The following is a 27,956-nucleotide window of genomic DNA, read 5'->3' as shown; positions in this document are numbered from 1 at the left end:
ACCGATGAGACCCTGCAAATCCAGCTCAGAGCAACTCAGGCCCCTCAGAGCCCCAGGAAGCCAGGCCTGACTCTGAGAGGAGATGTTTCACCAAGCTGTTCATAGAGCCTGGTCCCCTGTTCAGAGGCCCCTGCTTACCTTCAAGAGCGGAAGGCAGATGCAAGGCCTGCAAACAGGCCTGGAAGCCTCTGTTTATCCAGGCCAAGGTCTTTCCACCCCCAACTGACCAGCCTAGGCTGGATCAATGGCCTGGAGCCATGGCTTGGGTGTCTGGCCCTTGTCCCCTGTGGCCTGTGGCCCCAAGCTCCATGGGCCTCCAGTCAGGTCCAGGGCAACAATGTAACTGAACACAGGTAAACATGCAGGAGGCAGGAGGTAAGCAGTGCCCGCCTACCCAGCCCCGCCCTGGCCCATGGGTACTGGAGAGCGCAGGCAGAGGCAAGAGACCTGAGCTCTCCCCCGGGGCCTGTTGCTTGGTGACATTCCTGCCTTGTTACAGCCCCTGGTCCCCCAAGAGCATGAGTGGGAACGGATTCTGCTAGGGGATTGCAGAGGCCCATTCAGGTGAGAACAGGGGCTCACACATCCTACACTAGCCTGAAAGACCTGGGTTCATACCTTATGGAGACAGAGAAGTGGTGTGCGTGGCGGGGTTGGGGGGTGGGGGAGAGGTTGACACTCTCTTCCATTGACCTAGAAATTATCTATTCTACGAAGCCCTGTTGCCCAAAGCAGTGCCCACTGTGGTCCTTGGACATGGCTAAAGTCATTATGAACTGAGAGAAGGCTCATAAGTAATATACACCCCAGATTTCCCAGATCCCAAGTGAGCAAAAAAAAAAAATGTCAGTTATCTCATTGATCATGAATAATGGTTGTAGATTGAAATTCTCTCTTGGGTTAGATGAAATGCGCAGGAATGAATCCTGCTGCTTCTTTGCATTTTGATGCACATCTAGGAAATGGAAGCTGCATGTGAGACTCATGAAGAATTCTGCAGAACAGTGCTGCCGCAGAGAGGGTGGGTCTCACCCAAACATTTCCTCAAATCACATGATACAAGCCAGGGTTTCTTGCAGAGAGTTCTATTTGTATCTGCGGTCCAGTGTGCTGTGGACATGTGGTTCCCAGGGTGTGTGTGTATACACACGTGCATGCACAGGTGCACACCAGGCATATATGTGCATTGTGGAATGGATGTGTGGGTAGATGATGTATGTATGTCTGGGAGCATGTGAAAAATATCTGCATAAAGGGCGTGTCTGTAGTGTGGAGTGTGTCTTTGTAAAGCACGGGGGATCTCTGCATACATGGGTGTGGGCATGTTCACAGTGTGATGGCCACAGTGTGTGAGGGGGGGCTGTGAGGCACATGTGGTGTGATAGAGGCACACATGTATGTGACGTGTATGGTGTGCAAGGCTGTGGCGTGGGAGGGCGTGGCGTGGGAAGCTATGGGGTGTAAAACAAGTGTGGAGAGTGTGAACACACACCCACTCTGTGAGGCCAGCTGCATGCTCAGTGGATATGTATGGTCCCTTTTGTGATAGAGGAACCAGGGCAGGTCCCTGGGTCTGAGTTATGAACCCTTTGTGATTAATTGCAGCCCAACAGGAAAATGGCTGGCATGTGAAAGCCCAGCCTTGTGGGGGTGGAGAGGCACGACTGGCTATTGTTCAAAAGGATGGTAGCTCTTCTGACTGTCCCCCGATCCTTGTTTCTATCTGGGTCCTTGCCCCCACTTATGGGTGCGACCCTTGACTCTGTCTATGAGTCATTCATCCTCAATCCAGTTCATTCTCCCTCCTCTCACCCCAGTCTCCAGATTCCATCTTGCAAATCTTCCAAGGGGCAAGAACTTAGGATGGGAACAGGATCCACATACCAATAGAACACAGTCACCCTGAGCCCTTCTTCTATGCCATATCTTGTTCTCTCGAATGCCAAGTGGCCCGGGCCCTGGCCCAGGGAGGGTGGCAGCTGGGAGATCTAAGAAAGATCTTACACAATTGGTGGCCTCTGCACCTGGTGACCACAGGTATTGATCCACTCAGTCAAGGGGAGGGGCTGGCCCCAGGAGAGCAAGGGCCTCGGATCCCCAAGATCTCAGAGTCTAGATCTATGACTGAGGTGTCTGGCCCTTGTCCTGTGCTCTCTCTGCTTGTGCCCACAGCAGAGAAAATAGGGGCATACTTTCATATACTTCTATATACATAGGGAAATACTTTCATATACTTCTACATACATGCCATGAAGGCTTACTGCTCATGGAAATCTGTATGCCACAGCACTTCTGGCCCTCAGACTCCTGGGTCCTAGAGTCAGAGAGGCTGGGCTGCTATGGATTGAAAGCTAGGGGTACACCTGAGGGCAGATGTAGACACTGAAATGCCCAGCTTATTCAGGTGACAAATGTCAATCCAGAGGTTGGGACGTCAGGCTAGTTAAAATCCAAGTCTCCCCCTCTGCTGTTATCAAGGTATTGTCACCTCTCCAGGTGGCCATCTCAGGCTTGACAAAGCTGAGCTGTTGAGGGTAGAAAGTTATGAGGCGCAATATGACTGATGTCCTTGTGAAAAGGGGGCTTGGAGACAGATATGCATGTGTGTGTGCACGCATGCACAACACACACACACACACACACACACACACACACTGCAAATGAAGGCAGAGACAAGGTCAGATGTTATCTCTACATCAAGGACACCACAGGTCGGCAACTATTGGATTTGGGGGAAAGGCCTAAAGTAGATTCTCCTCTGGCTCCAGGAGGCAGCAGCCCACTGGCCTGCAGCCTGAATCAATTGCAAGGCACGCTTTCCCAATGTCAAGAGCCTGTGCTGTCTTAACACCTCAGCAGACTCACCTAGACTTCACAAACCAGGATTGGGCATATGCTGTGCAATTTTTTAAATGGGTATCCAGCCCCTTACAAGTGCACACATACAACAGGGTGCCCCTCCCCAGTGCACATATACAACAGGGTGCCCCTCTCCAGTGCACAATGCAACAGGGTGTCCCTCCCCAGTGCACACATGCAGTAGGGTACTCCTCCCCAGTGCACACATGCAACAGGGTACCCCTCCCCAGCGCACACATGCAGCAGGATGCCTCTCCCCAGCACACACATGCAGCAGAATGCCTCTTCCCAGGCCCATGTGCAGGGTGCCTCATCCTTTGACCAGTGTGAAGTAGGATGTCTTCTCCAAGGGCCTATATACAGTTGGGTTCCCCCTCCACATACAGTAGGGGCTCCCCTCCCAGGTCTGAATGTGTCAGGATGCGCCCCTCCCGGGGGCCACAGATGGCAGAGCACGTATGTAGCAGGTTGTAATTACTGTCCATAAAAGGACTGATGAGCAGGGCGGTGGTGGCACGCGCCTTTAATCCCAGCACTTGGGAGGCAGAGGCAGGTGGATCTTTGTGAGTTCGAGGCCAGCCTAGTCTACAAGAGCTAATTCCAGGACAGACTCCAAAGCCACAGAAAAGCCCTATCTCAAAAAAACAAAAAAAGGGGGGGGGGATGACGATCTGAGATAACCTTTATTTTATTTTATTTTATTTTCAATCAGGAGTCTTCCTGCGATGGGATGATGTAAGCTGGGACAGTCCCTCAAGGACATCGCAGGAAGTAGGAGAGTTGGTCTCGTTGGGGCCCCCATTTCCCTAGGGTACTGCGGAGGAGGGAGAACACTGAATTACTGTTAAGACACTGTTGATAAGATTCCATGGTAAGCATCCTTTGCAAGGCTTTGTTTCCTGTAAACTAATGTCATTTCATTCCAAGACTGACAGATGTTGACTACTTCTCTGAGGCCCTGGCCATCTTGAGCAAAGGACTACCAGGTAAGCGGTCAACTGGACTGGCCTCATGCCAGCAAAGTAAACACTCCTGGACACCTTGAGGAAGCTACCTGGCAGTCACAGCCACTTGCTAACGGAGAGTAACGCCAGCCCCAGAAGGCACTGTTTCGACTCTGACTGGGCCGAACAGTTTGTGCAGGACTTGGTGAACTCCAGATGACCCTGCAGCCATTTTCACCCAGTCCAGAGGGCTAACATTTTGGTGCAGCAGAAAGCCTGTGATCAGTACCAAGAAAGTCCTCTGTTCCTTCTGTGTGGCCCCTGGTTTTGTAACAGTCAGACCAATAAGTAACTTTTCTTTGGAAGTCTATTTTTGGGCCTTATCAGTTAATAGAATCAGCAGGGAACATGAAGAGGACACTGGGACAGCAGCTACAAAGGCAGTACCTGAGGGACAGCCGCAGCAAGCAGCAGCCATGGCAAGAGCAGACCCAGAGGAGAGCTGAGGCGTTCTAGAGAAGGGTTGCGGCAGAAATGACAGGGAACAAGAGCAACAGAGTCCATGAGGAATGTCAAGAGCTGAAGATGAGAAACTGCAAGTCCTGATCGTTGGGCAAGTTCAAGGGAGCTGCCCAGGGTATGAACAAAACATCTTACTGCAGGCCAATTGTCATGGCTGAGAAGCCTCGCACTCCGGGCTATAACGTCATTCTGACAGGGTGGAGGGTTCCCGCGCCTGTGGCCTGTAAGAGACCAGCAACAGAAAGGGGTGCTACCTGCTGCTTTCTGTTGCCCTTCGGTGTTGCTGAAGTCTAAGGGTTACAATAGCTTCCAAGTGCCAGGGCAGTTAACGCCCAGAGTAATACGCCTCAAACCTGAGTGTCGAGTCCCCAAAGCCTAGAGCCGTAGGTCCCTCGCACTCAGGGCCAGCAACTGTAAGTCTCTAGGTTCATCAGTCTAGTCTGTAAGTCTTGAGCACTCCAGGGCCCAAAACAGCCAGTACCATGAACGTCTTACCTACCCATGATTCCTCTCTGGGTAGAGCAAAGGGATCACACCCAGATGACGGGTGACATCTTCACTTACATGTGCCTACATTTCCTAATAGGATCTCATTCACAGTTTCTGCATAGGTACACTCTGTTGGCAGACATATCCGTACTTTGGGCTGTTAGACACCCCATACTCTGAAGTGGGCAGGGAGAAGACTCCCGAATGAGCCGAACCTCTCTAGAACCCTCTGTGGTGAAGGTAGGAGTGGGATCCAGGGCCCGGGCCAGACACCATCTGGGAAGATGGAGCTGAGACATAGGGCTGCGAAGAATGACTTAGAATAACAGTAACATGTTCTGTCTTCGTTCTAAAGGCCAGAAGTCTCCCCTGGGGCCACTGCAGACCTAGGGTGCGGGGGGGGTGGGGTGGGGGGGGGGGAGAAACGTATCCCTCCTAGCTCTTCCTGGTTCTGGCGGCTGCTGGCAGAACTTGGTACACAGACCTCAGGCAGAGAGTTCAGAATGTCCAAGGGATCAGAGTTCAAAAGTCAACGTTTCTTTTTGTTGATCTTTAAAAGCTGCAGCCAAGGCCTGGGCGGTAGTGGCACACGCCCCTTTAATCCCGACACTCAGGAGGCACAGGCAGGTGGATCTCTGAGTCTGAGACCAGCCTGGTCTACACAGTGAGTTCTTGAATGCTCAGGACTACACAGAGAAACCGTGTTAATAAATAACTAAATAAAATCTGCAGCCAGAGCCATGCTAAAGACCTTTCAGCCCCAGGCTTGGGTCCTTCCTCTAGGTCTGGTGAAGGTCATCAACACTCATAATCTCCAAGGAGGTCCCACCTTCTATTGCCGCACGCCCTCTTCTGTTCCCGCAATTGTTTTTTCCACAGAAGCGGCACAATAACCCGAAGCCTGTCGGTGATGGAAAGACCTCGGAACAGTGCCAGCACCTTCTCAGTGGCTGTTGCACCTCACTGTCATCATGCTGAGCCCTACTGGTGCTGTCTCCTCTCCCCAGTCTCCATCAGCATCCACATGTGAGGTCCCAGCTGCGCAAGCATCACTACCACAGTGAGGGAATTTCCTTTCCAGTCAGCTGACTCTGCTCCTGGAGACTTCCTCTGGAGCCGGCAGGCAGGGACGCTCACCCAATCGCTGGAGTCGACCACTATCAAGATTGTCTCCTGGCAGCCCAGCTTCTTTGACTCTCACCACTTAAAGGTCAAACGCTCGCGGCAGGAGCTCAGTAACCCCACTGATAAATAACTGCCTGGCAAGTTGGCTTCATGTGGGCCCCCAAACACAGCGATTGTCTCTAATTCCCCTGGACACGGAATATTGAGCAGGGAGCAATATGGGAGGACTGTTTTAGAAAATAGGGAGAGGGCTGATGAAGGCGGTGCCTCCACCTCCTTCTCAGGCAGTAGACCAGCTTTCCGGGCCACCAGAAATATAGAAGATAAATAGAATCTCCTTTCTGCCTCCCTCACTCCACATCATAGACAAGAAAACTGAGACTCTAAGAGGCCCAGGGGACAGACCTGACAGGGACAGACTGACCCTGAGTAAGGCTGGTAGCAGCTAAGATGACAGACCTGGGAGGAGGAGGCAATGGCCTCTGCTTCAGTGTTTGTCATACCTCCTAGGAAGAACCCCATGGTCAGGATACCAGGGGCAGACATACAAAGGAGTAAGAGCCTAGGAAGGGCAAAGAGGGCCACCAGAGCCCCTGTGGCCCCTAAGGACTGCAAGGCAGACCAGAGCCCCAGTAGCAAGCAGCGAGTTGGGGGCTTCCACACTCACCATCCCCGGAACACCTGATCACAGTTCTCTCCCCACCCATGGCCCATGCCCAGCAATCTTCTAAATACGTCACATGAATTGCACCTAATTAGTTTATACTCCTGACAGTCCTGGTATCACCAGGATAAGGAAACAGTAGCACAGAGAAGCTTTGGTATCCATCTAAGGTCACAGCCGGCAGGTGGCAGAGCCAGGACATTGCACAGGCTACCCAGCTCCAGAAGGCTGGGACCATTCTTTCTCCCTGCCCCTGGCATCGAGGGCGGCAGCGGTAGATGACAACGGTCTTCCTTTCCTTTGTCATCCTGCATCTGCCTTGCACATCACCAGCCTTCAGAAGGGAGTGTTGAATGCACAGATGGGCAGCTTTGTTATTTCTGTCCATCAAGTGCTTCCAAGTCTCACTGAGCTTGAGTTGAATGCCCTCAAAGGCCCCCCAACATCTTCCCTCCTGCTTGAGCAGTCTGCTTCCTTGATGAGGTCTTGAGCCAGGGGTGGGGACAGTCTCGTGAGTGTTGACAACTTGTCTGCACCCTCCATAGTCACTCCTTCCCCTTCAAGGCTGAGGCCTCTGTAGACACTCTAGCCCCAGATACAGCACCTGCAACTGCGTGCCTATGTGCATGCCCACGTGAGGCCAGCACCTATTGCATACATATTGCATGAGGCCAGGTACACAGAGGGGTGGAGAAGCTGGCCTCTCCACCAGCTGCTCTCTCTCCTCAGCACCCTGGTTTCCTGGAATCAAGGGTGCCTCCTGGCACCCTGTGCCCCGGGTCTCAAGCGGGCCCGCTTCCTGCTTTGCTTTCTCAAGGCCCCCAGCGGGTGTGTCATGTCCCTGGGGTCGGAAAATGTCAGCAGAGGGGCTGTCCCAGGGCTGACATGGGGTCAGGCTCAGAGTCTCTGGTGAACTTAAGTTTCATCGACACCCTCCCTGCTCACTAACTCACTGTGGCAGAGTGTGTGGCAGCATCCTATTGGGTCTCAGAAGCCGTCACTCTTGCCTCAGGTTCTTGCCACATATCCTGAGATACTCGTTGGTACCTGCTTTAAAGAGCGTTGACAATCTGGGCCTGTGGCAGTGTCACTGATCACCCCGGTTCATACCCTTTCTCTGCAGTATTCTAGCTGTGTGACCCGGAGGGAGCCATCAGATCACTCTGAGTTCAGACCTCATCTGTAAAATGGGATGAAAACAAAAAGCAATAACAGCACCACAGGGCACATAAGCGAGGCTGGAGCACATCAGCACCACAGGGCACATAAGCGAGGCTGGAGCACATCAACAACACAATGCTTAGAGCAGAGTCTCCAGACGAATTGCCTCAACTCAAAGGAGGAACTCACAGGGCCTCCCAGAAACGGGAATTCTGAATGGGGTTCTGAAGGATCTTTAGGAGTCTGTGAGTGGATTGCTTGAGTACAGGAATGTTTCAGCCTCAGAGATCAGCACATGGCAATGGAAATCAGTTATGTTCTCGTTTGTCTCGGTTTCCTCATCTGCAAAATGGGAAACAAGGCCCTCTTCTTAAGGCCATGAGAGGCGAAATGTTTCTTTGGTGGGAGTAGAAAGAATTAACTGGTTTGCATTTATTTATCTATCTATTTATCCAATCAAATTTATTTATTCATTCAAATTTATTTGTTTATTTAAATTTATTTGTTTATTTTGGAACAGGGTCTTGTCCTGTAGTTCAGACTGACCTGGAACTCACTATATGAACCAGGCTGGCTACCTTCAAACCTGAGAGCCGCCTGCCTCAGGACCCCTGTGCTGAGGTTCAGGATTGAGGCACAATACCTGCCTCTAACACGCTTTGGTGTTTTGGTTTTGCTTTCGCTTTTTTGGGGTTTCCTCTGCTGAGCATCACAAAGAAGAAGGCAGGGCTGGATTTTTGTCTTTGACTTGAACAAACTATTTCTACCATAATTCACCTGAAAACTTGGGCTCTGGAAGTTGCTTAGATCAGAGATGCGACCTGGGGAATGAAGGTACAGGCCAGGCTAACAAGAACACAGGAGAGGCCTGAAGCCCCTCCCCTCCTTCCCTTCCTTGAACCCCAAGTTGCTCCCAGCTGCTTCCTGCTCCCCACTCTGCACCCGAGGCTCTCCAGAGGCTGGATGGGGGTACCTGCTCTCCAGCTGGTGCCTTTGCCCTGAAATATGACCCTGGGAATTCTGGCACCCACTTCCCAGCACTACCCTGCCAGCTGCTCCCTCCTGGCCCCTCTCCCAAGATCTCCCTAGGACACGCAGTGACACTGGCTCACGGTTCCTTCTCCACCTGGCATATGGTGGCTCCTTTCTCCACCCAGAGCCAGCACGGGTCTCTCACCAGACATGGGAACAGCTGGGCTTCTGGGCCCCTTGCTCTTTCATTGCCCTCTCAGCTTTCCGGGCTGCATCACCTCAGCATCTGCTCTCCCTGCCCAGAGAGTCAGCCAGGGAAAGCGATGAGCTCACTTTGTAGAAGGAAACAGAGATGCAGCGTAACCCAGACATGTCACTAGGTGCCAGCTCTCATCATTTGGGCCTGCCCCAGAAGCAGACCTGCAGAATCTAAAAGCTGCATGCAGCCTCTGGTGGAAGAAAGGCTGTAATTAAGGATTAATGCCTGCCATGCACAGGTGTAATTGGTTAGCAGTGTCTGCCCTGTATAGATGCGATTGATTAGAAATATCTGCCATGTATAGGTGCAATTGACTGGCAGTGTCTGCCATGCATAAGTATAATCAATATAGGTGCAATTGATTAGCAATGTCTGCCATGCATAAGTATAATCAATATAGATGCAGTCGATTAGCAATGTCTGTCATGTATAAGTATAATCAGTTAGAAATGTCTGCCACGTGTGCAGCTTTATGAATGCTAGAGATTGTCCACTATTGTTTGTCAAGACACTGCAAAAAATCCTGATAGTTAAAAAGTGATTATTAAGAGACACCCACCCACCCACACACACACAAAGACACAGAGAGAGACAGAGACAGAGAGAGGCAAATAGATCAATGGATGATAGATCTATCCATGATCCATTGGATCACTTGCCCAAGGCTGGATGTGAGAGGTTGGTGCATATTTGTGCACAGAAACCTGATTCCTATCAATGACAAAGATGTTCTTAACAGCCATGTTTTGTTCACGGAGAAGATTTCTCTATGTTTCCAGCAGCATCACCCTTCTAGGTTGAGATGACAGACTTTCAACAGCAATGAAACAAATACCATCCCTTTCCTCTTTCTCTTGCAGCTCCAGGGATGGAACCAGCAAGGCTGTTCTCGCCACTAGGCTCCACACTCAGATCAGATCCACACATTACATAGTCTTATGGTGCCTGCTTTTTACAATTGCCTTTTATTTATAAGAAAATTTTTCCAGCCACAGAAGTGATATGATTTAAAAAATCTTTAAATAAATGTGTTTAAGCAAACAAACAAAATGAATGTGTTTTAAAAACGTCTCAGGAATTCATTGCAAAAATGCCACACACAGATCATGAAAAGAGAAAGAACCAAATCCTCCCCAGACCTTTTCAGACAGTGGAAATAAGTTCTTTTTCTGTGTGGGAACTAAAGCAAGAGAATTCCAAAGGTTTACATTTGCTCGGGATACGCAGTCAATGGTGTGGGCGCAAGTGCAGGTCTGATTCATCGCTGAGACAGGAGGATGGCCACACACAGCATCCTGTGGCAGGAGGGGGTGTGTGGAGTCTCACACAGAAGAAGCAGGACATCTGACCCCTGGCAGGCAGGAAAACTCTTGCATAAGAACTGAACACCTTCTGCATTGGCTCATCTCTTCTTGCTAAGCTTAGGGGCCTTGTATTAGGGGCCAGGACATCTGATTGAGAGATAATCTGATTGGTTAGATCAGGCCCAGCCTCTGTGACAGACTTTCTGTGCCCAGGCTGCCTGTCAACCTGTGGTCTGGCCAGCCAGTCAATGCATAGTGAGCAGGAACCATGAGGCAGGCACTGTGGGTAGGGCATCCACTAGCTAGGTCTGAGTTTCTGCTTCCCTCAGCAGGTGGAATCTGATCACCATGGTGCCATCAACCCTGGGACAGTGACAGACACTGAGGCTCTGCGCTGGAGGAGCTGCCTGTAGAGAACAATGCTCTCCTCTGAAGGTGAGGTGGTATATCCAGGCGTGCCATCCTTGCCTGGACCGCTGGGACCTGGGGCTCACAGTCCAGTAGGTTCCCTCGCAAATTGGTGATGTGAGCATGGAAGGATCCAGAAGTCACTGCTGTGATGGTAATTGTGTCCACACTGAGCCTATCATTGGGAAGTCAGGCAATAGCTCTGAAGAAGGAAGATGGGTCAGGAGCTGTCCGCATCATCTCCTTCTAGTTAGAACTGGGGAAATTTAAGGAAGCAGCACCGCCCTTAGAAGCACGGACTTACAGGTGAAGATGAGGGACGTTTGTCACCGAAGTGAGGCACAACAGATAATGCCTGAATAGGTGTGAGCCAAAGGGGGACTCCAGGAGACCCCATGGGATCCTCGTGAGGTTTCCACAAAGGACCGTGCTGACACACAGTGCGTGTTCTGGAAGCTTTTTGCAGGGAGGGAGATACGTGAACAAATATGTACTTCTCCCATAGATGGTGTCAAAGGCACAAATCCACTCAAGGCCAGCTTGGTGAACCACTGAGTCTTCTAGGCTTACTTACAGGAGGATAGGTGATTCCAAAACAGCTGTATCACAGAAAATCCAGACCTGGAATAGGTGATGATGTCCCCATAGCTACATCAAACCTTCTCCCTTGCAAATGCCAGCATCTTCCAAAAAACACAGGCACCAGGGGCAGAATTACCATAACTGGGGATGGGGTGCAGGAGAGTTGCTGTGATCTCTGGTGACAGTCTGATGGCCCTTCCCATCCCCTCCTTCTGTGAGGGAATGTCAACAGTCAAGAGGCTGTATCCAGTCTTATCAGGAGCTCTTAGTTTGGGTGGACACAGCTGCTCTGACTAAGGCAGTGACAACCACATCACACCCTGAGGACAGCTGTCCCACAGCAGCACTGAAAGGGACAGAGCTGGGACAGGAAATGGTGCAGAGGACAGTAGGGAGCCACAGAAAACTCAAGGATAGGAGAAGAACATGGACACATTTGTATTGGGGGAAGCAGGTCCTGGCTGCCCTGTAAGCAGGAACGAGTAAGGCAGGTCCAGGAAGCTAGTGACCTCATGACTACACAGGGAGGCGGAGCTGACCAGCCCTCTCCACCTCAGATCCTGGCTGGACCATAGAGCAGCAAGTAGAGGTCAACGTGGATAACTAAGTAAGTGTTGGGGTGTGGATGACCAGGGACAACTCTCATCTGGTTCCCCCCAAGCCTGACCTGACCTAGGCAGCTGGATCCCAAATCCTGGTCAGCTGGCTATACCAGGTAGGCTGGATCTTGGGCCTGTAGTTCTTGAAGAGACAGATAGGCATCAGTGTTCAGAGGCAAGACAGAGGCCAGGGCCCTGTCCTGACCTTGCCCACAAGGGCTACCTTCGGGGACACTGGCTTGCTCTCCTGAGCTATGAGCAGGCAGCCCCTCCCCATCACCTCCCTGCACCAGCTCCAGAGGGCCCTGCAAACCCATCAGGTCAGGGGATGGTAGTGGGGTACCTTCCTCCTGCACGGAGAGGGGAGGCTTTTCTTCAAGGGCTGCTGCTCCCCCAAAGGCAGTGTTGGGGGAGCTCCGACTGGGGGAGAAGAGCAACAGGTCATCCCTGGGTGGGAAGTCACAGTAGTCGTCCTCGTCCCCAGCCAGAGGAAGCAGAGATGGGAGGGGAGATCCCTGGGGCAGCCCTGGACCATCGTCCTCCATGTCCTCCTCCACGCAGGGGTCATAGGTGAAGTACACCTGGCAGGATTCAATCTCCAAGGCATTGGGCAGATGGAAGAAGAAGTAGCCTTGGTTGGTGAAGCAGCTGCCCTGCGAGTGGCCGCTGGGCGCGGGTGAGGAGGCTGTGTCCTGCTGCAGCAGGAGCAGCTGCATGGCTTTGCTGTCTCCATCCAGCACCTCCAGTGGAGAGATCTCAGGTGCAGGGCCACTGGGGCTGAAGGAGGATGAGGGGAAGGGCGAGGAGAGCCATTTCTGCCCGAGAAAGGGAGGAGAGTGAGTGGGTTGCTCTACCTCCTACCCCACCACTGAACTCAACTCTTCCTTCTCCTTCCCTTCCTTCTGCTTTCCGTCGTCCAGCGGCATCCAGCCTCCACCCCACCCCTGACCTAGAAGCATCCCGGAGCCTTGCTATCTTGATGGATTTCCTGGACTCATCAGCCTAGGCCACATGCTAGATGAACACAGCCATAGTACTCAGGTATGCATGTGCACGCACGTACTCACGCAGGTGTGCGCACACACACATACATTCATGCACACACATACACACACACACACACACACACACACCAAGAGTACTGTAATAAGACATCCTCAGTTCTGGGAGTCTCTCAGAGATTCTAGAAGGACCCTGCTCAGCCCTGATGAGGCACACAAGGCCAGGCCAGCAGGACTAGAGCCCAGCCTAGTCCCTCCCATTCTCCCCAGGCCCCTTTGCCCCCCAGAAGCTTCCCAATCACGGGAACACCAGTCAGGCTGGAGGGGGTAACAATAGATTCCCCTCACCCTGTGTCCACCCCTTCCTCCTCAAAGCTTCTAGCCTGAAGTAGACAGACTAGGAGTGAGGCTGCTACTATATGGGCCACACTTTGAAAACAAACTGAGGTTTTGTGATTCCAGGTGACCCGAGGACTTGTGTCACCATGATGTCCCTGGACCTGCCAGGAATCACTCTGCTCACAGGGACAGAAGCCAAGGGGAGGCCTTGCAGCTCTCCAGCACCCACACTGTGCCTGGCAACATCCACCGGGCTGTACACTCATTAAGCTTAATTTTTTTTTCCCAATTGTACAAGTGAGGAAACTGAGACACTGGGAGGATCTATAACTTACCCAACCATACACAGCCAGGCATGGCAGAGCCAGAGTTCAAGTCAAGGCTGCATGGCTTTGAAGGCACCCATGCCAGAGCAGGGACAGAGCTATGCCCATGAAAGAAGCTGCTTACTTCAGCACCTTGTGTCCTCTCACTGAGGGCAAAGCCATTGTCACCTGATCACATCTCTGCCCTGCAGCCTATCCTTAGTCTGCCTATCAACACCCCCCACCCCTGCACCCCAGGCTCCTACCTGAAGGTCTCCTCCATGCTGGGAGCTCAGCTGGGAGAAGAACTCAGAGGGGTCTGGGATGTGGCACTTGAGAACAGTCTTCAGCCTGGCCAGGAAAGAGAAGGAGGGGTGAAGGGCAAGGCCAGGGAAGAGGGGGGAAGGGTGAGGACAAGGAGGGGGTGGCATGATGTCCTACCACCAGCTCCCCAGCCCTGAGAGTAGGGGACGGGCCCCCACATCCAGTCATTTATTCAACAATGTTGACGGGAGAGCACTGCACAGGGTACTGGGGATACAAGAGAGGGCAGCAGAGAAGGCCTCTACTCCCTAGGAGCTGGCACACTGGCAAGACAGACCTGAACCAAATGTTAACAGGGTGGCTCATTCTGTGGACCCGGAACTGAGTACTAGTCAAAAGATGGCCTTTGAGTGGGAGAGATCACACAGGCTGGAGAGGGAGGCAGGAGTGAGGCCTCCTAGTGAGACTCCCATGGAGGGTGGTGCCCACCACGCATTGTAGAACAGCAGCTGGCTTTAGGGAGACAGTGAGTGGAAGACGAACTCTCCCTCACGTTCTACTCGCTACAATGCCCAGAACATGAGCGTATCTAACTGGAGAAATGATAGGGGAGTTCAGCCAATCATATTCTGTTTTCGGGGCGTGCCACCCTCAGGCAAAAGCCTGCCTATAAACCTTGCAAACACGCTCCGCTAGCCCTCTTTTCGCCTGGCTCCTGTGTCTGGACGGATCGGTTGGATTCTGGTGTAAGCTGTTGTAAGTCTTACTTCTGTTTATTAAAGCTATATATTTTGTATCAAGATAGTCTGGGGACTTTTCTTTACCAATCGCCCTGCAGCTTCATCTGGCGCCCAACGTGGGGCTCGAACCCACGACCCTGAGATTAAGAGTCTCATGCTCTACCGACTGAGCTAGCCGGGCGGGAGCCGGGTGAGGCGAAAAGCAGGCCTGCCCGCAGTCCCTCACTACAGAGAAAGGGGAGCCACTTTTTGATTGGCCCAGTTTCTAATGGAGGCCCTCGGCAACCCAGATATATGATTGGTTTGGCGGGGGAATCTCTAAGGACAATTAGAAAGAGTGTGGCACGGTTGGAATGCATAGCAGGGCACCAAGAGCAATGGGAAAGATGCTCAGAGTCCCCTGTGACTTTAGGGAGGGCCAAGGGGTTCTCCCTGCTGTTCTCTACCTCCCCTTCCCCTAGCAGCTTCCACCCTTGGGGATGGGGCGCAGGGACAAGTTAGCTATTGGGGGAGGGGACAGAGAGGCCAGGTGTGAGGAAGCAGGATTCAGCCCAGCCCACCCTGGAAAGATGTGCATCACAGAGATGGGCTGGGAAGGGAATACTGGCCAGGAACTTCCTTACCATGGGCCCAGGTACCGGCACTTGAACAAAACGTAGACACAGACCATGAATCCAAAAAGACAACCGAGGCCCAGGAGAAGGTGTCTGGGCCACATTAGGGGTAGATTCCAGGGATCTGTCCAGGGTGTAAGAAATGGGAGGTGAGAGGTGGGCCCTCAGGAGGTCACCTGAATCCCAAATCCAACCCCCCATGTTGCACCCTGACAGTATCTAGCCAGGTTTGCTTTCACTGGGGACTTGGTCCTCAGTCCTGCTTAAGTCTACCTGTCCAAAAAAGGCAGATTGTATTTAAAAGCCATGGCCTGGTGGCATTCCCAGCAGAGCTCATGGCTGTACTACCTGACTCCTACCTCAGCCACTGAGGCTACCGTGGGGAATCACACCTAGAGCTTCTATATCTCTTGAATGCAGCAAGTGACATGTTGAAGGATGGGCCCTCATGGGTCCCCCACTAGCATGTAGCCCTGTCCCTGGTGAGTCTATGGGAAGTGCAGCCCCCACCTCTGCAGCTCCCAGGGCACCCTGGCCCCTGCCCAGCTCCCCCCACACTCCCCACTGTACCTGCTGGCCTTGTCCGGAAAACCAGGGGCTGGCTCCATGGGCTCCAGGTCCCCTGGACATCTCGATTGGCCCTGACCCGCACCTGGAGCTCATATGAGGTGCCAGGGGTAAGTGTCTCCAAGCAGATCCACTGTTGTCGCTGCTTGAGGCTTAGCAGGGGTGCATCCTAAGCAGAGACGGGTACCCACTCAGCAAGGTCTCCACTGGTCTCATCAAACAGGTCAAGAGGCTAAGTAAGCAACCTCTCCCTGACCCTCCCAAAGGCTCCCTGTTCCCCCAACTGCTTTGACCCTGAATCCTGGGGTCCCCAGGTAAGTGTGGGAATGAGTGTGTGGATGATGAGTCTCAGTCCACTGCCCCTGGCACCTTGAAACCAGGGAATGTGCTGGATTTGGGATGTGGAAAACAGCTGCAGAGCCTCACAGGCTGCCTGACCCTGGGGTCTACACAGATGTTGACCCAGATGCATCCTCAGGCTCTAAGAGTATGGGAGGAGCAGGCAGTGCCAAGCAATATAGGAGGACTAGGGTGAAAGAGCCATACTTCAACATGTAGAAATGGATAAGGGCATACACCATAACAGGAAGGTGCCGTAGAGGCATGGGATTGGCTATGTACTCACCTTCCAGCTGTGGTCCAGGGAACGTTTGCGGGCCTCAAATTCCAAATCACTATAAAGGTAGTGAGAGACCTGGGAGACCTCCCAGCTTATGTTACATCTCTGGGTTTCAATGTGCAGGACTTGGAGTGAATGAGGGGCACGCAGGCGAACTGCAGACAGAGAGGAGGGAACAGATATCATGGACCAATCAGTAAGAGGCCAAGAACATTAGCCCAGTTTGCACCACACAACATCCCCAGCACTGACTCTTCCTCAGCAACTACCCTGAATCTTCTTCTGCACCTGCTGTCCCTCCTCTGCACCTGCTTCTTCTCTGCACCTGCTCCTCCTCTGCACCTGCTTTCGAACCTCTGCACCTCCTTTTCCTCTTCTGCACCTGCTTTCAATCCTCTGCACCTGCTTTTCCTCTTCTGCACCTGCTTTTGATCCTCTGCACCTGCCTTTCCTCTTCTGCACCTGCTTCTCATCCACCTCTGCACCTGCTCTTCCCTGCACCTGCTCTTCCTCTACACCTGCTTCTCCTCCTCCTCTGCACCTGCTCTTCCCTGCACCTGCTCTTCCTCTACACCTGCTTCTCCTCCTCCTCTGCACCTGCTCTTCCGTGCACTGCTCTTTCTCTACACCTGCTTCTCCTCCTCCTCTGCACCTGCTCTTCCCTGCACCTGCTCTTCCTCTACACCTGCTTCTCATCCTCCTCTGCACCTGCTCTTCCCTGCACCTGCTCTTCCTCTGCACCTGCTCCTCCTCCTCCTCTGCACCTGCTCTTCCTCTGCACCTGCTTCTCCTCCTGTTCTGCATCTGTTTCTCCTCAGTTCTGCAACCCTGCTCTTGTTAGTCCGCCTACACCTGACAGAGTGAATCTATTTGGGATCTTCCTCCTTTTGTGCCCACCCCCTCCTGGGTTGCCTGAGTCAGGGTCTGGGATGTCTGATAAGCCTTTGGTTCCTGAGGAACTTTCCAGGATGACTAACCAGATGTTCAGTGATTGGCGAGCAGCTTTGCCCTGCTTGAATACTGATCTGAGATCTGTACAGGAATCAGATCATGTACTTTATTTTATCCAAGTATCTATATTATTGATGTATTTGTGTTCATATGAATACATTTATATAGTATAAAACATAAATGTAAGTAATTATAGATATATAACTTAATTGCATAGCCTTTAATATAAATTTATATCTGTGTATTCCATAGGTATACTTATTAAATGCAAATATAAATCATAAACATGACTGATTCATTTCTGTTACACTCTATGTACACATTTATTCATTTATTCAATATATTTGTCTATTAATATTAGTGAGAGTATGTTGGCACAAGCTTGGCAAGTGTTCTAGCACACGCCCAGCCTGTGTGGATTTTAAGTGTGACATTTACTTCATTTTCCCTGAACCAAACTGCTCCAAGTCTATAACTCTGAGATTCTGTCTACCCATAAAACGCAAGTCTTTTCCCACGCCTAGGTGCTGAGCAGTTTGTGCATCCTAGCTCACGTTCCTTCCTGTCACGAGGACCTCAGTTCTCCCACTTTACAGAGAACAAAACTAAGGCCCAACATATTCAATGTCCTCTGCCAGCCGGACTGAGTCAAGGCAAGGCTGCGATTTGGATTCTGCATGAATCTCCCCTCTACCCCTTCTCTTCTCCAGAGGCAGCCTCCAAGATCACTCAGTCAGTCAAGGAGCCTTGCCTACTGCAGCAAGCACTGCCAGCCCAGGCCTGGAGTCGAGTGGTCAGAGAGGAGCTGCAGGGTCAGCAGAGAGTCTGCCCTCAGGGAGTTCCCAGCCCAGCAAGGGAGACAGACTCACAACTAGGTGGGAGCTGAAGGGTGAGTGGGGATCTTCCTGGCAGGGGTGGGGTATGGTGAAGAGGAGAGGGTTGGGATGGGGAGCTTTTCAGCTAGGTGTGGGGGCAGGTTTGAGAAGGGCTCAGAGGCTGATGACTACCAGGAGAGATGGGACCCGCAAACCCAGACTCTGTACTCACGGTTGTCAAAGGGCTTGAAGCTGCAGGTCTTCACTCTACGCCAGTGGTCTCTTTCCCAGCACACCACGTTTACGTTGAGGATGTCCACAGCGGTCAGACGCTGGGACTACAAGGGAGGACCGGGAGAGGTGTGACTGCCAGAAGCCATTGAGAAGAAGGGGCCATGAAAATGTCTAGGCGAGGACATACCTCACCTCTACCAGCCTTCTAAGGCGGGGGACAGCAAATATTGTCTACAGCCAGCCAGGTTGCACAGGCCACGTGACCCCTGTCACAGCTCAACTCTGCTATAGTCTCAGAAGAACTACAGAGACAGCAAATGAATTGCTATCAGGACCCACATTCTGGTAACGCTTTATTTACAAACACAGGCAGCCGCTGGGTTTGGCACAGCAAGCGTGACCATCCACTAATCCCTGATATAAACAAAAGTAGGCCACCAGGGTTGAGAGGAAGTTCCCCATCACAAGAGGTTTGCAAATAGCTACACTGCCAAAAAGTCATCCTCAGAGAAGGCAGAACTGGACCTACGGAATCGCCTTAACCCCTGACTCTTCCAGAAGGAAATGGTTAGATACTGAGTGTGTCCCAGGCAGCTACTGCTCAGCTCACATTTTGCTGATGAGCACAGTGGTCCCTCCCCATGCTACTCTAGAGGCCTGAGGTAAGGGATGCTCAGACCACTCAGTTTAACAGCAGGAAGTGGGTTCGTATGAGGCCATTACAGCCACAGCTTCCCAGAATGACCAGAGCACAGAAAATAAGTGACGTGGTCCCCCAAGTAGACCGTGCCACAGACTCCCGTGTAGACAGGAGGGCGCAGGAGAAGGCCCAGAGGTAGGCCGTGGTATGACCTATGCTCTGGGACTGGGTCGTGGTTTGCAGTCCAAACCTTGAGGCCTAACTCCTCTGACCTACCCAAACTTTGAACTTGGCCATCAGAGTTCCCTGACCAACCAACCAGGAACTGCTTCCAACCCCTTCACTGAGGGCTCTGCCTTCGTCTCCCACAGCTGCTATCAGTTCCGGTTCACCCACCTAATAATAGCACGGCTTGGTTATTTTTGCTGCGGTTGTCCTGAAGGTATTGCCAGGCTGCTGGGAACCTCTGTCCCCTCTTCTTTGCATAAATTACCTCTCACTACCCCTTGACAGATTTATACTATCACTATTCCCATAAGTTAGCCCAGCAGTGTGAAACACAGAGAGGGTTAGGGACTTGCCAAAGGTCACACAGCTAGGGCCAGGCTGGAAAGCAGGTTCCTGCAAAGCCCCCATGTTGGCATAGTTGGAGATTCACCAGCTGTGCTGGATGCTGTCCTCCCCTCCCCTTCCTCTGAGAATGTGTGAAACCTGCCAAAGCCTGAACAGCACAGCCTCAGCTCCTTGGGGTAGACCCTCACCCCTACCTTGCCCCTGCCTTGCCCCTTTCTTCAAAGGATCTGAGGAAAATTTTAAGTTCCATCCACATGGTCTAGACCTGGGCCCAACAAGAGGTAGTAGGGAGATGTGGAAAAGTCACCAGGAGCCCACAGACCTGGGGTCAATCCCAGCTCAGTTGCTTGTGGCTGGGTGACCTTCAGCAGACACCGCATCTCTCAGTCTTAGATGCTTCCTTGGTAAGAAGACAAAATTGTGGGGATCTATTTCTGACTCTCAGTATCTGCTCTGAACCAGAATGACCCTTCGAGGGAGCTTCCATTTTCTTTTCTATTTTATGGGAGGGAAAACTGAGGCACTGAAGTTGCGCGGAGTCAGTGAGCTGTTGTGAGGCAGCGCCATGGCCAAGATGCCCAACTTTAGCATGCCGCTTTCCCCAAGATCTGAGACACTGAGGCCTCAGCCAGAGTCTGGTATGATTGTCATCATTAGCGGGACACAGAAGGGTGGCCCAACCCACAGTAGGGAGCGGGGGGACCAAGCATCTGTGTACGGGCAACAAGGTGGCAGACCCAATACCCCACCTCCTATCCTTCCTTCTCAGTGCATGTAACCTGCTCTCCATCACCAGGATGATGATGATGAAGTCCAGGACCACTCTGAATCCTCAGCTCACAGCTGAAAGGACTTGACCACACACACACACACACACACACACACACACACACACACACAAATGCCCATGCTACTTACATCTGGGAGTCCAAGGATCAGGTTGCAGGCCCAGGATGCCTGCCACACAGGTAATAGATCACAGGTTGTGTTCCAGGACCTTGCGAAACAGAAAAGACACCTTAGAAAGCAAGGCAGGACTAAAGAACTACCCAGAGACCCTTTTCCCAGCACCATCCTCAGCCCCGGAATAGGAACTAGGGACAGCAGCACAGTGGGCGAGGAGCCAGCTGCCCCCCATGCTCCCAGAGTTCTTCCCCTCCAGAATACCTTCCATGGCTTCACCACCCCAACACCCATCATGGCGTCCCAGCAGCCGGTGTGACCAAAGAACACAAATCAGCTCAGGCCTCACCCCCACTCCAAGAGTTCCCCAAGTTCTAAGCAGTTAAATTCAGCCTAAAGAAGCCTGTGGCTTGCCAGATACTCCCTGTCCCTACAGGACAACATCACCCCCAGGCAATGGTCCCTGGTCCCACAATTGCCTGAGGGCTCTCCCAAACTACCAGATTACTCAAAAAACTTAGGAAGCACCAAGTGCCCACCCTGTTTGTCTCTGACATGGCCTGGCATCAAAGGCTCACACTGTTCCCAAACTACCTGGCCCAGGACCTCTCCAGTTTTCCATGAGAGCCTGGATCCCACCCATTTGCAGGAGCCCAGATGACCAAGTGGCTGAGCCTGATGCTAACTACTGTGAATCTCAGGCTCAGGATTCTACAGCTTAGAGCTCCCACAGCCCTGGGGTTCTGCCCTGTGACAGGCCACACTCACCGTTTGCTCGACTTGGCTTGGATTTGGCAGTGCGTGACCTGAAAGGTCTCTTCTGGGCTCCACGTGCAGGAGACATTGGCTCTTGAGTCGTAGAAGCACTTAAGATTGGGACAATCTGTGTGCAAAGGAGGGGTGAGTGGCTGGCTGCAGGGCACACATGGCCTCTGGGCACGTCTGCTACCTTGCTCCCAGCACCCTGTGCCTGCCCGAGGAGGTGGGTGACTCAGAAAAGCAGAAAAGGAATTCTAGCTCTTGTCATGTTGTGTCTGTGTGTGCTTGCATGTGCCGTGCACATGCATGTGGAAACCAGAGAACGCAAAGCACCATCCTCCTTGGGTTTTTGATAGGGTCTTTCACTGAAACCCTGGCTTGACAATTCAGCTAGACTGGCTAGTGAGCAGCCCCGGGAATCCTCCTGTCTCCTCCTCATCACTGGGATTTGCAAGTGTTTACTGCCACGCCTTGCTTTTTTTTTCCTTATAATGTGTGTGTGCACCTGTGCCTAGGTGTACATGGCACGGATGCCATGGCACGTGTGTAGAGGCCAGATGACAGCTTTTGGGAATTGGCTGTTTCCTTCCACCCTGGGATCTGGGAGACTGAACTCAGATTGTCAGGTCTGTGAGGCAAGCACTGCCCACTGAGCTACCTTGCCAGCCCACTCCTGAATAGTTTTTATGTGGGTGTTGTAAATGTGGACTCAAGTTCTCATGCTTGCAGGACAGGCACTTTACCCACTGAGCCTCCTGTCACCCCCCCCCCCAATTCAGACTCATTTCAAAGAAAGGAGAGTGAGCTCCAGAGATAGAGGGACCTGTGGCCTGTCAATGGCTAAACAGGGACAGTCGGCAGCCTCTACTTGTGCCTAGGAGAAGCCTATTAAGGCCACCAGACTGTGGACACCTGCCCTCTGGTCCCATCACCTCATCCTTGCTCCCTTGCCTCCTGCTGTCGTTGACTCTTCCCTCTGAAGGAGGAGTCTGGGATGCTGCCTCCCACCAGGGAAAGCAAAGACATCAAAATGCTGCATCCTCACCATTCACTGCTGCAGACACCCAAGGTGTAGCCAAGGGCAAGAGGATGACGTAGAGGGACAGACACCAGGACAGAGCTGTGGCAGCCATCACATCCAAGCTGCAGAGCTGAGGACACAAGCCCTAAGTGGAGAAGACCAGAGATTCAAATGAGAACAAGTCAGGACCAACGCCCCGCTTGGCTCTCCGAGACCCAGCCAGAGCCGGAGCAGTCCAGCCCCAGGCCTTCTGACCCACAGGAGCTCACTCCCTTCCTTCCCATCCTAATCAGGAGTCGCTCCATTTTGCATCAGCATTGTCTGTTTGCTTGTGTACAGTAGTAAGTAAATCTGTCCCCTAGAGGGGACCTCCAAGGATGCCTGAACCAAACCGGTCCTTACGCATGCTATGTTTGTCCTATAAATTACAGACCCACCATGAGGAATAGGTGGCAGTGTTATAGCGGTACAAAAAGATCCCTAGGGACAGCCGCCTGCTCTCCTGAGCGCAATTTGGAAGAGTTCTTTCCCACTCAAAGTGCCCTCCAGCAGGTGCCCACCCGGTGTAACCAGGTGAGGTGGGGTGACCATGCACTCACAGCACTGAGAGCTCTGCTCAGGGAATTGAACAATCAAGCCCCCTAGGGGACAGATGGGTGGAAAGCATCTACATCACGGATATTCTGGGCAAAGAAATCGCTCAGGCTCCATGCAGGAGAGAGAAGGAGAGCTCAAGGCTTTCGCATAAGACTTAGAACAGTAATCAATTCAAAATGAATGAATTGCTTCATTCTGGAATTTTCTGTTTAATATTTTCCAACCACGGTTGATGGAGGTAACTAAAACTGTAGAAAGTGCAGTGGAAAACAAGGGGAATGCCATGTTTACCCATCTGGTCTCCTGCTCACACGCGCGCACACACGTGCTCACACGCGCACACACGGGCTCACATACATGCACACAAGTCACAGACAATCCGCAAGGACAAGGCACGTTTGGATTTTATTCATCCCTGGGCCTCTGGTTACCAATGTAGTACTTCTCACATATCAGACAGCTCTGCCCTCACCTTTCATGGAATGAACCGAAGCAATGGGATGAAAGTTGAAGGGTGGGCTCAGAGGAGGAGACGCCACAGGGCCACCAAGAGGAGCCTGCAAAGCAAGGCTGAGCCCTGCCCTAGGTTGTTCTGGCAGTCTACATAAGCTGGGGACACTCTCTGGCCTGGTCATCTGAGAGTCTTTCTGGAGTTGCCCTTTCTCCAGTGTCCCCAAGGCTCCTGCTACCCTTTAAGGTCCATTTCAAATTCCCCTTCCTCCTAGTTCTGTGGCGTTCACCCAGTTCCCCCGTGAAGGGGGGATGTCCTGCCTTGGGTTGCTGTCCAGCCCTCTGGTACTACAGTTGCCAGACTGGCAAGGCAGAATGCCCACTCCAAATTGGTGAGCTTGTTGCGCAGAAGGTGGTCAATAAATGTCATGCCCTGAAGGAACCACATGTGTTCAGGGATCTGCAGGGCAGCGAGTAATGCTGAATGGCCTGGTGGCAGTGCTTGCCAGGGATGTTCAGTGAGCTCTGCCCAGGCCATGTGCCAAGGCCTTCGGGCTTCCAGCTACTCTCCTCTGCCTAGCAGCTCAGCAGATGTGCTGTGTCCTTGTTACACAGATGTGGAGACCGAGGCTCCCAGAGTCAAGTCTTCAGAGCTGTGGTTCTACTTGGGACCTCCCTTTCCCAAAAGATCAGCTTCCTGCAGGTACTTGGGTCAGAAGGAAGCCCTTACAGGTCCCCGAAGGATCTAAGAAGGGGTCCCCACAGTCCCTCAGGTTCCCAACATGAGCTGAAGTACTATAGGCTTTGATGAGGGAGTCACACAGGTTTGGCCCAGACATCTGAGCAGCCTCAAGCTGTAAGAGACCTGGGACATAACCCTGGGCAAGAGGAAGTGGGATGAGAGAGGCAAAAGCATAGGCAGGTCGGGGCCAGACCACAAGAACGAGCTCAAAGCACAGCAGGCCTAGGATAAAGCTCTCATGCCCGCTCCCCAGCCCAAAGCACAGGAATATCCACCCATCATGGATAGTGTAAGACAGAAGAAAATACGGAAGAAGGTTCTAGAAAGGTCTGGCTAGGGGCAGGGTAGCTCCATGCTGTTGTGGTTGTGGCCCCCTTCTTCGACAAGAAGGAAATGGAGTCTCCGGGAGACTGAGGAAGCCACTCAAAACTACACAGCGTGAGGCCAGCCTCGGGCAGAGCAATCTCAGCTCAAGACCTGGAGTCTCAGGCACTCTCCCCCTGAGGCTCACCCACGCATGCCCTTCACAGCTACCAGACGCTCCCACCCCTGACTCATATGTCACCACTGAGGCCTCAGCAGGCCCTGTCATCTCACAGGCCCAGGCTGTTCTAACTGGGTCACAATGATGACGGCGACAGAGTAGGGTCAGCGGTGACTGACAGTCATGATCCCTGTCCCGGACTAACCCACACATGTCACAGCGTGGTCTCACAGCAAAAGAGCAGGTCCTACGATGGCTCTTTCTACTTGGCCCCAAATCAGGCTGTTTCCCAGAACAGAAGGAACAAGTCTCAGCCTGGGGCAGTCTGAGGTTCTACAGGTCTGTGGGATCCAGAGTCTTGGCAGAGGGAGGATGGGAAGCAGGAGACTGCCTATCTGACCTGCTGACCTTTGACCTCAGATGTCCTTTTCTTCCCACCTCCCCAAAGACACACACACACACACACACACACACACACACACACACACACACACTGCTTACCTTTTGCTGCTCAACTTAGGGCATCTCCTGTGGAAGGGGGGGAACCTTCAAAGGTAGCTCTGCCCTCCTCAGCCACCCACCTTGGCCCTGAAGTGCTATAAACACAGCTAACAGTGGAAAGTTCCTACCTCAGGCAGCATCGGAGATGGGTCCCAGTGTCTGGAGACACTCCTGGCTTCTCTAGCTACTCAGTAAACTAAGAGGCACATCTAAGCTAGAGTCTGACCTCTGGCCTCCAGCCTAAGGCCCTCAGACACTGTTGATCAACAGAGCCGGCTCACAGCCAGGTCCTAGGGAAGATTCCCCTCCCCTCTCTCCCTCCCTAGGCGGCTAAGGAGTACTCAGTCTGAGACCCACTCCACAGGAAGCAGCGGTGAATCCCACCTGTCCCACACACACTATGTCGCCCCTGAGCCTAGCTCATCCTTTACCCCTCTTGGCTAAGACATTACCACGTGGGGCACAGGGAAAGCCCTCACAGCCCCCCACGGTATAGGCTGGGAAGGAGCCACTGACATTGGAAGGGGCTTATTCTTACAGGAGAAACCAGAACAGCCAAGTTACTCCTTCCCCAGGGGATCCTAAGACAAGGTTGAACATCAAAACTCAGACAGAAACTATGGGGGAACTGAGTCAGAGATGAGTGTCTCCCCAGCCCCATGTCCCCAGGGAAGACCACCAAGAGGTGGCGGGGTACCCTGAGCTCCCAGAGGACCTCACAGAGACATCACCTGGCTGCAACATGGAGTTGAGGCGGTATCCTCCCTGCAGGCCTACCGGAGAGTGGGTCCACGGCCATCTCCTGCTCCGCAGCTTAGGTAGCAGACAGCAGCTAGGCCAACAACAGACTGAAACCCAGGGCGAGCCCACTTCCTGTACAGAGGATGAGGGGCAAGGCCCAATGGGAGGTGGAGAAATGGGGGGTGATGAGGTAGCCTGAAACTCCACACACACCTAGCTCTGATAAGATCTCCTCCTACGCCTAGGGGCAGCCACCGCGTGTGGTGGTAACACACACGGTAGCGGAGGCACAGGGACCTAGCTATGCACAGAACCTGAGGGGGTAGGCCCTTCTTTGCCCACACTGGCCCCCACTGAATCTCACACATACTACCCAAGGCTCATCATTTTCTGTTCTGGTCACACACACACCCTCTAACACCCAAACCGCCCACAAACACATCCCTCTAGGCGCCCCTGGCCGATTCCCGTCCTAGCTCTCCTGCTACGCGCCTATCTCCCATTGACACCCTCCCCACCTCCCTCTGCCTTCTGAGATGCCTTTTACTCAGGCTAGCATTTAGGGATGCCTGGTTTTGGGGGCTTGACAAGTTGATGGGCCGCTAATTGGACCTTCTAGAACCTTTTTTTCTAAGTCACAGGTTCTCCTTCTTTCTCTCTCGTTGAGATGGGGAAGGGATTCAGTTCATGGCTTTATTTCTAATGTTGAGAAATCATGAATTTCTCCTTAAGTGAATGACTATTTACATGTGGTATCATGGGACCACGGATGGGACGAGTTCATTGCCCTCTCCCCTACCATTTCTTTCTCCCCTTCATCCTGGTTTTAATGCCCTGCTTGGGGGAATACAGTAAGCTGCTGCTTCTTATAAAAATAAAAAATAAAAAAGCTGTGATTACCAAGAGATATTATCAAGATCAGAGCTGCTGACATTCACCCCCACACACAGAAGGGGAGGAGAGTGTCATCAGTCCCTCACCTGGGGTCCAGCCTCCCCCTCCCGCCCACCAACCAGTGGTTTATAATTGGATTCATGGATGCTACATGTTATAAAGTGTACAAGGTTAGCGGAAGAAGGGACTCCACCTAGCAGCTATGTGGATGCTACCATCCATGCTTGGGTGAGACTTGCCAGTGCTATAGTTGCTTTGGGATCTCCTAGTAGTACATCCAGCTGTAAACTCATCCACGGAATAGCCCAAAGATTGCATCTTCATGATCCTATACCTTCCTACTATACCTTCCTAATAGCAACATCAGGGTACCAGGCTTTCTGCACAAGAGCTTTCTAGGGGTACCTCATACCCAAACTGTAATAGTATTTTGTCGGTTTCTGCCTGGGCAGGTGGTGAGGACTGACACACAGGAATGCATCCAGGGCCCACATGAAGGTGTGAGGTAAAAGCCAGTTATCCCTGGTGGGGTATGAATGCACCCCAAATACTCGTAGATTCAACCCCCAAATTCATACATCGATGGTCTGTGGAGGCATCATTAGGGTGGGGGGGGGGTCGTGAGGTGACTGCATGAAGGCCGGAGCGACTTGATGTGGAAGAGCAACGAGGGCCAGCACACCGCTCTGTCTGGACATGGGGTGCCTGCCATGTGCCACAGTGCGGCAGGAAGGCCCTACCCACTGCCGTTGTCACTCTCTTGAGCGTCCACAGCTGTAAGCCCAGCAAACTTCAGTTCTCTGTCATAACTGAGTCATAGCCACAGAAAATGGCTGGCGATTCTCCCTCACCCCACTTCCCTACTCCCCTGGAAGTTCTTCTGCGCAGAAGAGAGAAACATAATCACAGTGACAGGGAAACTAGCGGCCAGGTTTCCTAAGCATAGACAACTCCTGGAAGCTTCTCAGGAAGCCATGATGACCAACTGTCCTAGTGGAGACGGGAGAGGAAGGGTGCCTGGCTCTGCTTGCAAACCTTGGGCTTAGCTCCTCCCTCCAGATAAACAGAATCAGTTAAGAAAACTTAAAGCACATATAAAGTTGAAAGAAATAATTAACCCTTGGCAAAAATCAGAAACCACAGACCCAGTTTTGAATGACCGACCCAGTGTCCCGTAGCTGGGTCTGGGGTGGTGACACTGACTAGCCTAGCTGGTGCTGTCCAGGCCTCTTTTTTCTCCTCCATTTCCCCCTCTCTCCTTCATCTCCCAACCCTCTCTTCCTTGCTGGGATTTCTAATCTGTAAGGCAACCTC

At 52.3% G+C, this 27,956-nt stretch overlaps 2 protein-coding genes and 1 long non-coding RNA gene across 5 annotated transcripts in view; 1 reads left to right on the top strand and 2 right to left on the bottom strand.

Moving 5' to 3' along the window:
- The window catches only part of Tmprss6 (transmembrane serine protease 6), a 31,107-nt gene extending 30,769 nt beyond the window's left edge, over nt 1-338 (bottom strand). Inside the window, exon 1 of the mRNA XM_087899013.1 lies at nt 139-338. The gene's annotated coding sequence lies outside the window, so the exon portion shown is untranslated. The remainder of the gene's footprint in view (nt 1-138) is intronic.
- Nucleotides 339-426: 88 nt separating this feature from the next.
- Nucleotides 427-9,988, top strand: LOC125413443 (uncharacterized). 2 transcript variants are annotated; one of them, XR_015735639.1, is made up of 3 exons: nt 427-564; nt 3,572-3,730; nt 9,856-9,988. It is a non-coding gene; the product is annotated as an uncharacterized LOC125413443 (long non-coding RNA). The 2 variants fall into 2 exon arrangements; XR_007235950.3 differs by lacking the exon at nt 9,856-9,988 and adding an exon at nt 5,694-6,272.
- Nucleotides 9,932-25,974, bottom strand: Il2rb (interleukin 2 receptor subunit beta). 2 transcript variants are annotated; one of them, XM_048454850.3, is made up of 10 exons: nt 25,739-25,974; nt 22,258-22,378; nt 21,222-21,336; nt 20,469-20,547; nt 18,336-18,441; nt 16,344-16,492; nt 15,722-15,887; nt 15,161-15,275; nt 13,800-13,884; nt 9,932-12,703 (listed from the first exon to the last, which is right to left on the bottom strand). In XM_048454850.3, the coding sequence occupies exons 2-10, from the start codon at nt 22,343-22,345 to the stop codon at nt 11,996-11,998; spliced, it is 1,611 nt and encodes a 536-aa protein (XP_048310807.3). In that variant the 5' UTR covers nt 22,346-22,378; nt 25,739-25,974; the 3' UTR covers nt 9,932-11,995. The 2 variants fall into 2 exon arrangements, with proteins under 2 accessions (XP_048310807.3, XP_048310809.3); XM_048454852.3 differs by having other exon boundaries at nt 25,785-25,925.
- Between the last annotated feature and the right edge of the window lie 1,982 nt (nt 25,975-27,956).

Source organism: Myodes glareolus, chromosome 19 (assembly GCF_982192425.1).
Source record: "Myodes glareolus chromosome 19, mMyoGla1.1, whole genome shotgun sequence".
In the NCBI taxonomy this organism is placed as follows: domain Eukaryota; kingdom Metazoa; phylum Chordata; class Mammalia; order Rodentia; family Cricetidae; genus Myodes; species Myodes glareolus.
Note: the sequence above shows the minus strand (reverse complement) of the source record. Positions and strands in the feature narration are given on the sequence as shown.

Excerpts from the sequence above, each read along its gene's own strand:
- Il2rb (XM_048454850.3), bottom strand. The coding sequence starts at position 22,345 with ATGGCTGCCACAGCTCTGTCCTGGTGTCTGTCCCTCTACGTCATCCTC. Across the intron at positions 16,493-18,335 it reads CTTCAAGCCCTTTGACAACC|TTCGCCTGCGTGCCCCTCAT; the intron begins GTGAGTACAGAG and ends CTCTGTCTGCAG. Across the intron at positions 15,276-15,721 it reads TTTCCGGACAAGGCCAGCAG|ATCCCTGGAATCTACCCCTA; the intron begins GTACAGTGGGGA and ends CACCCTGGACAG.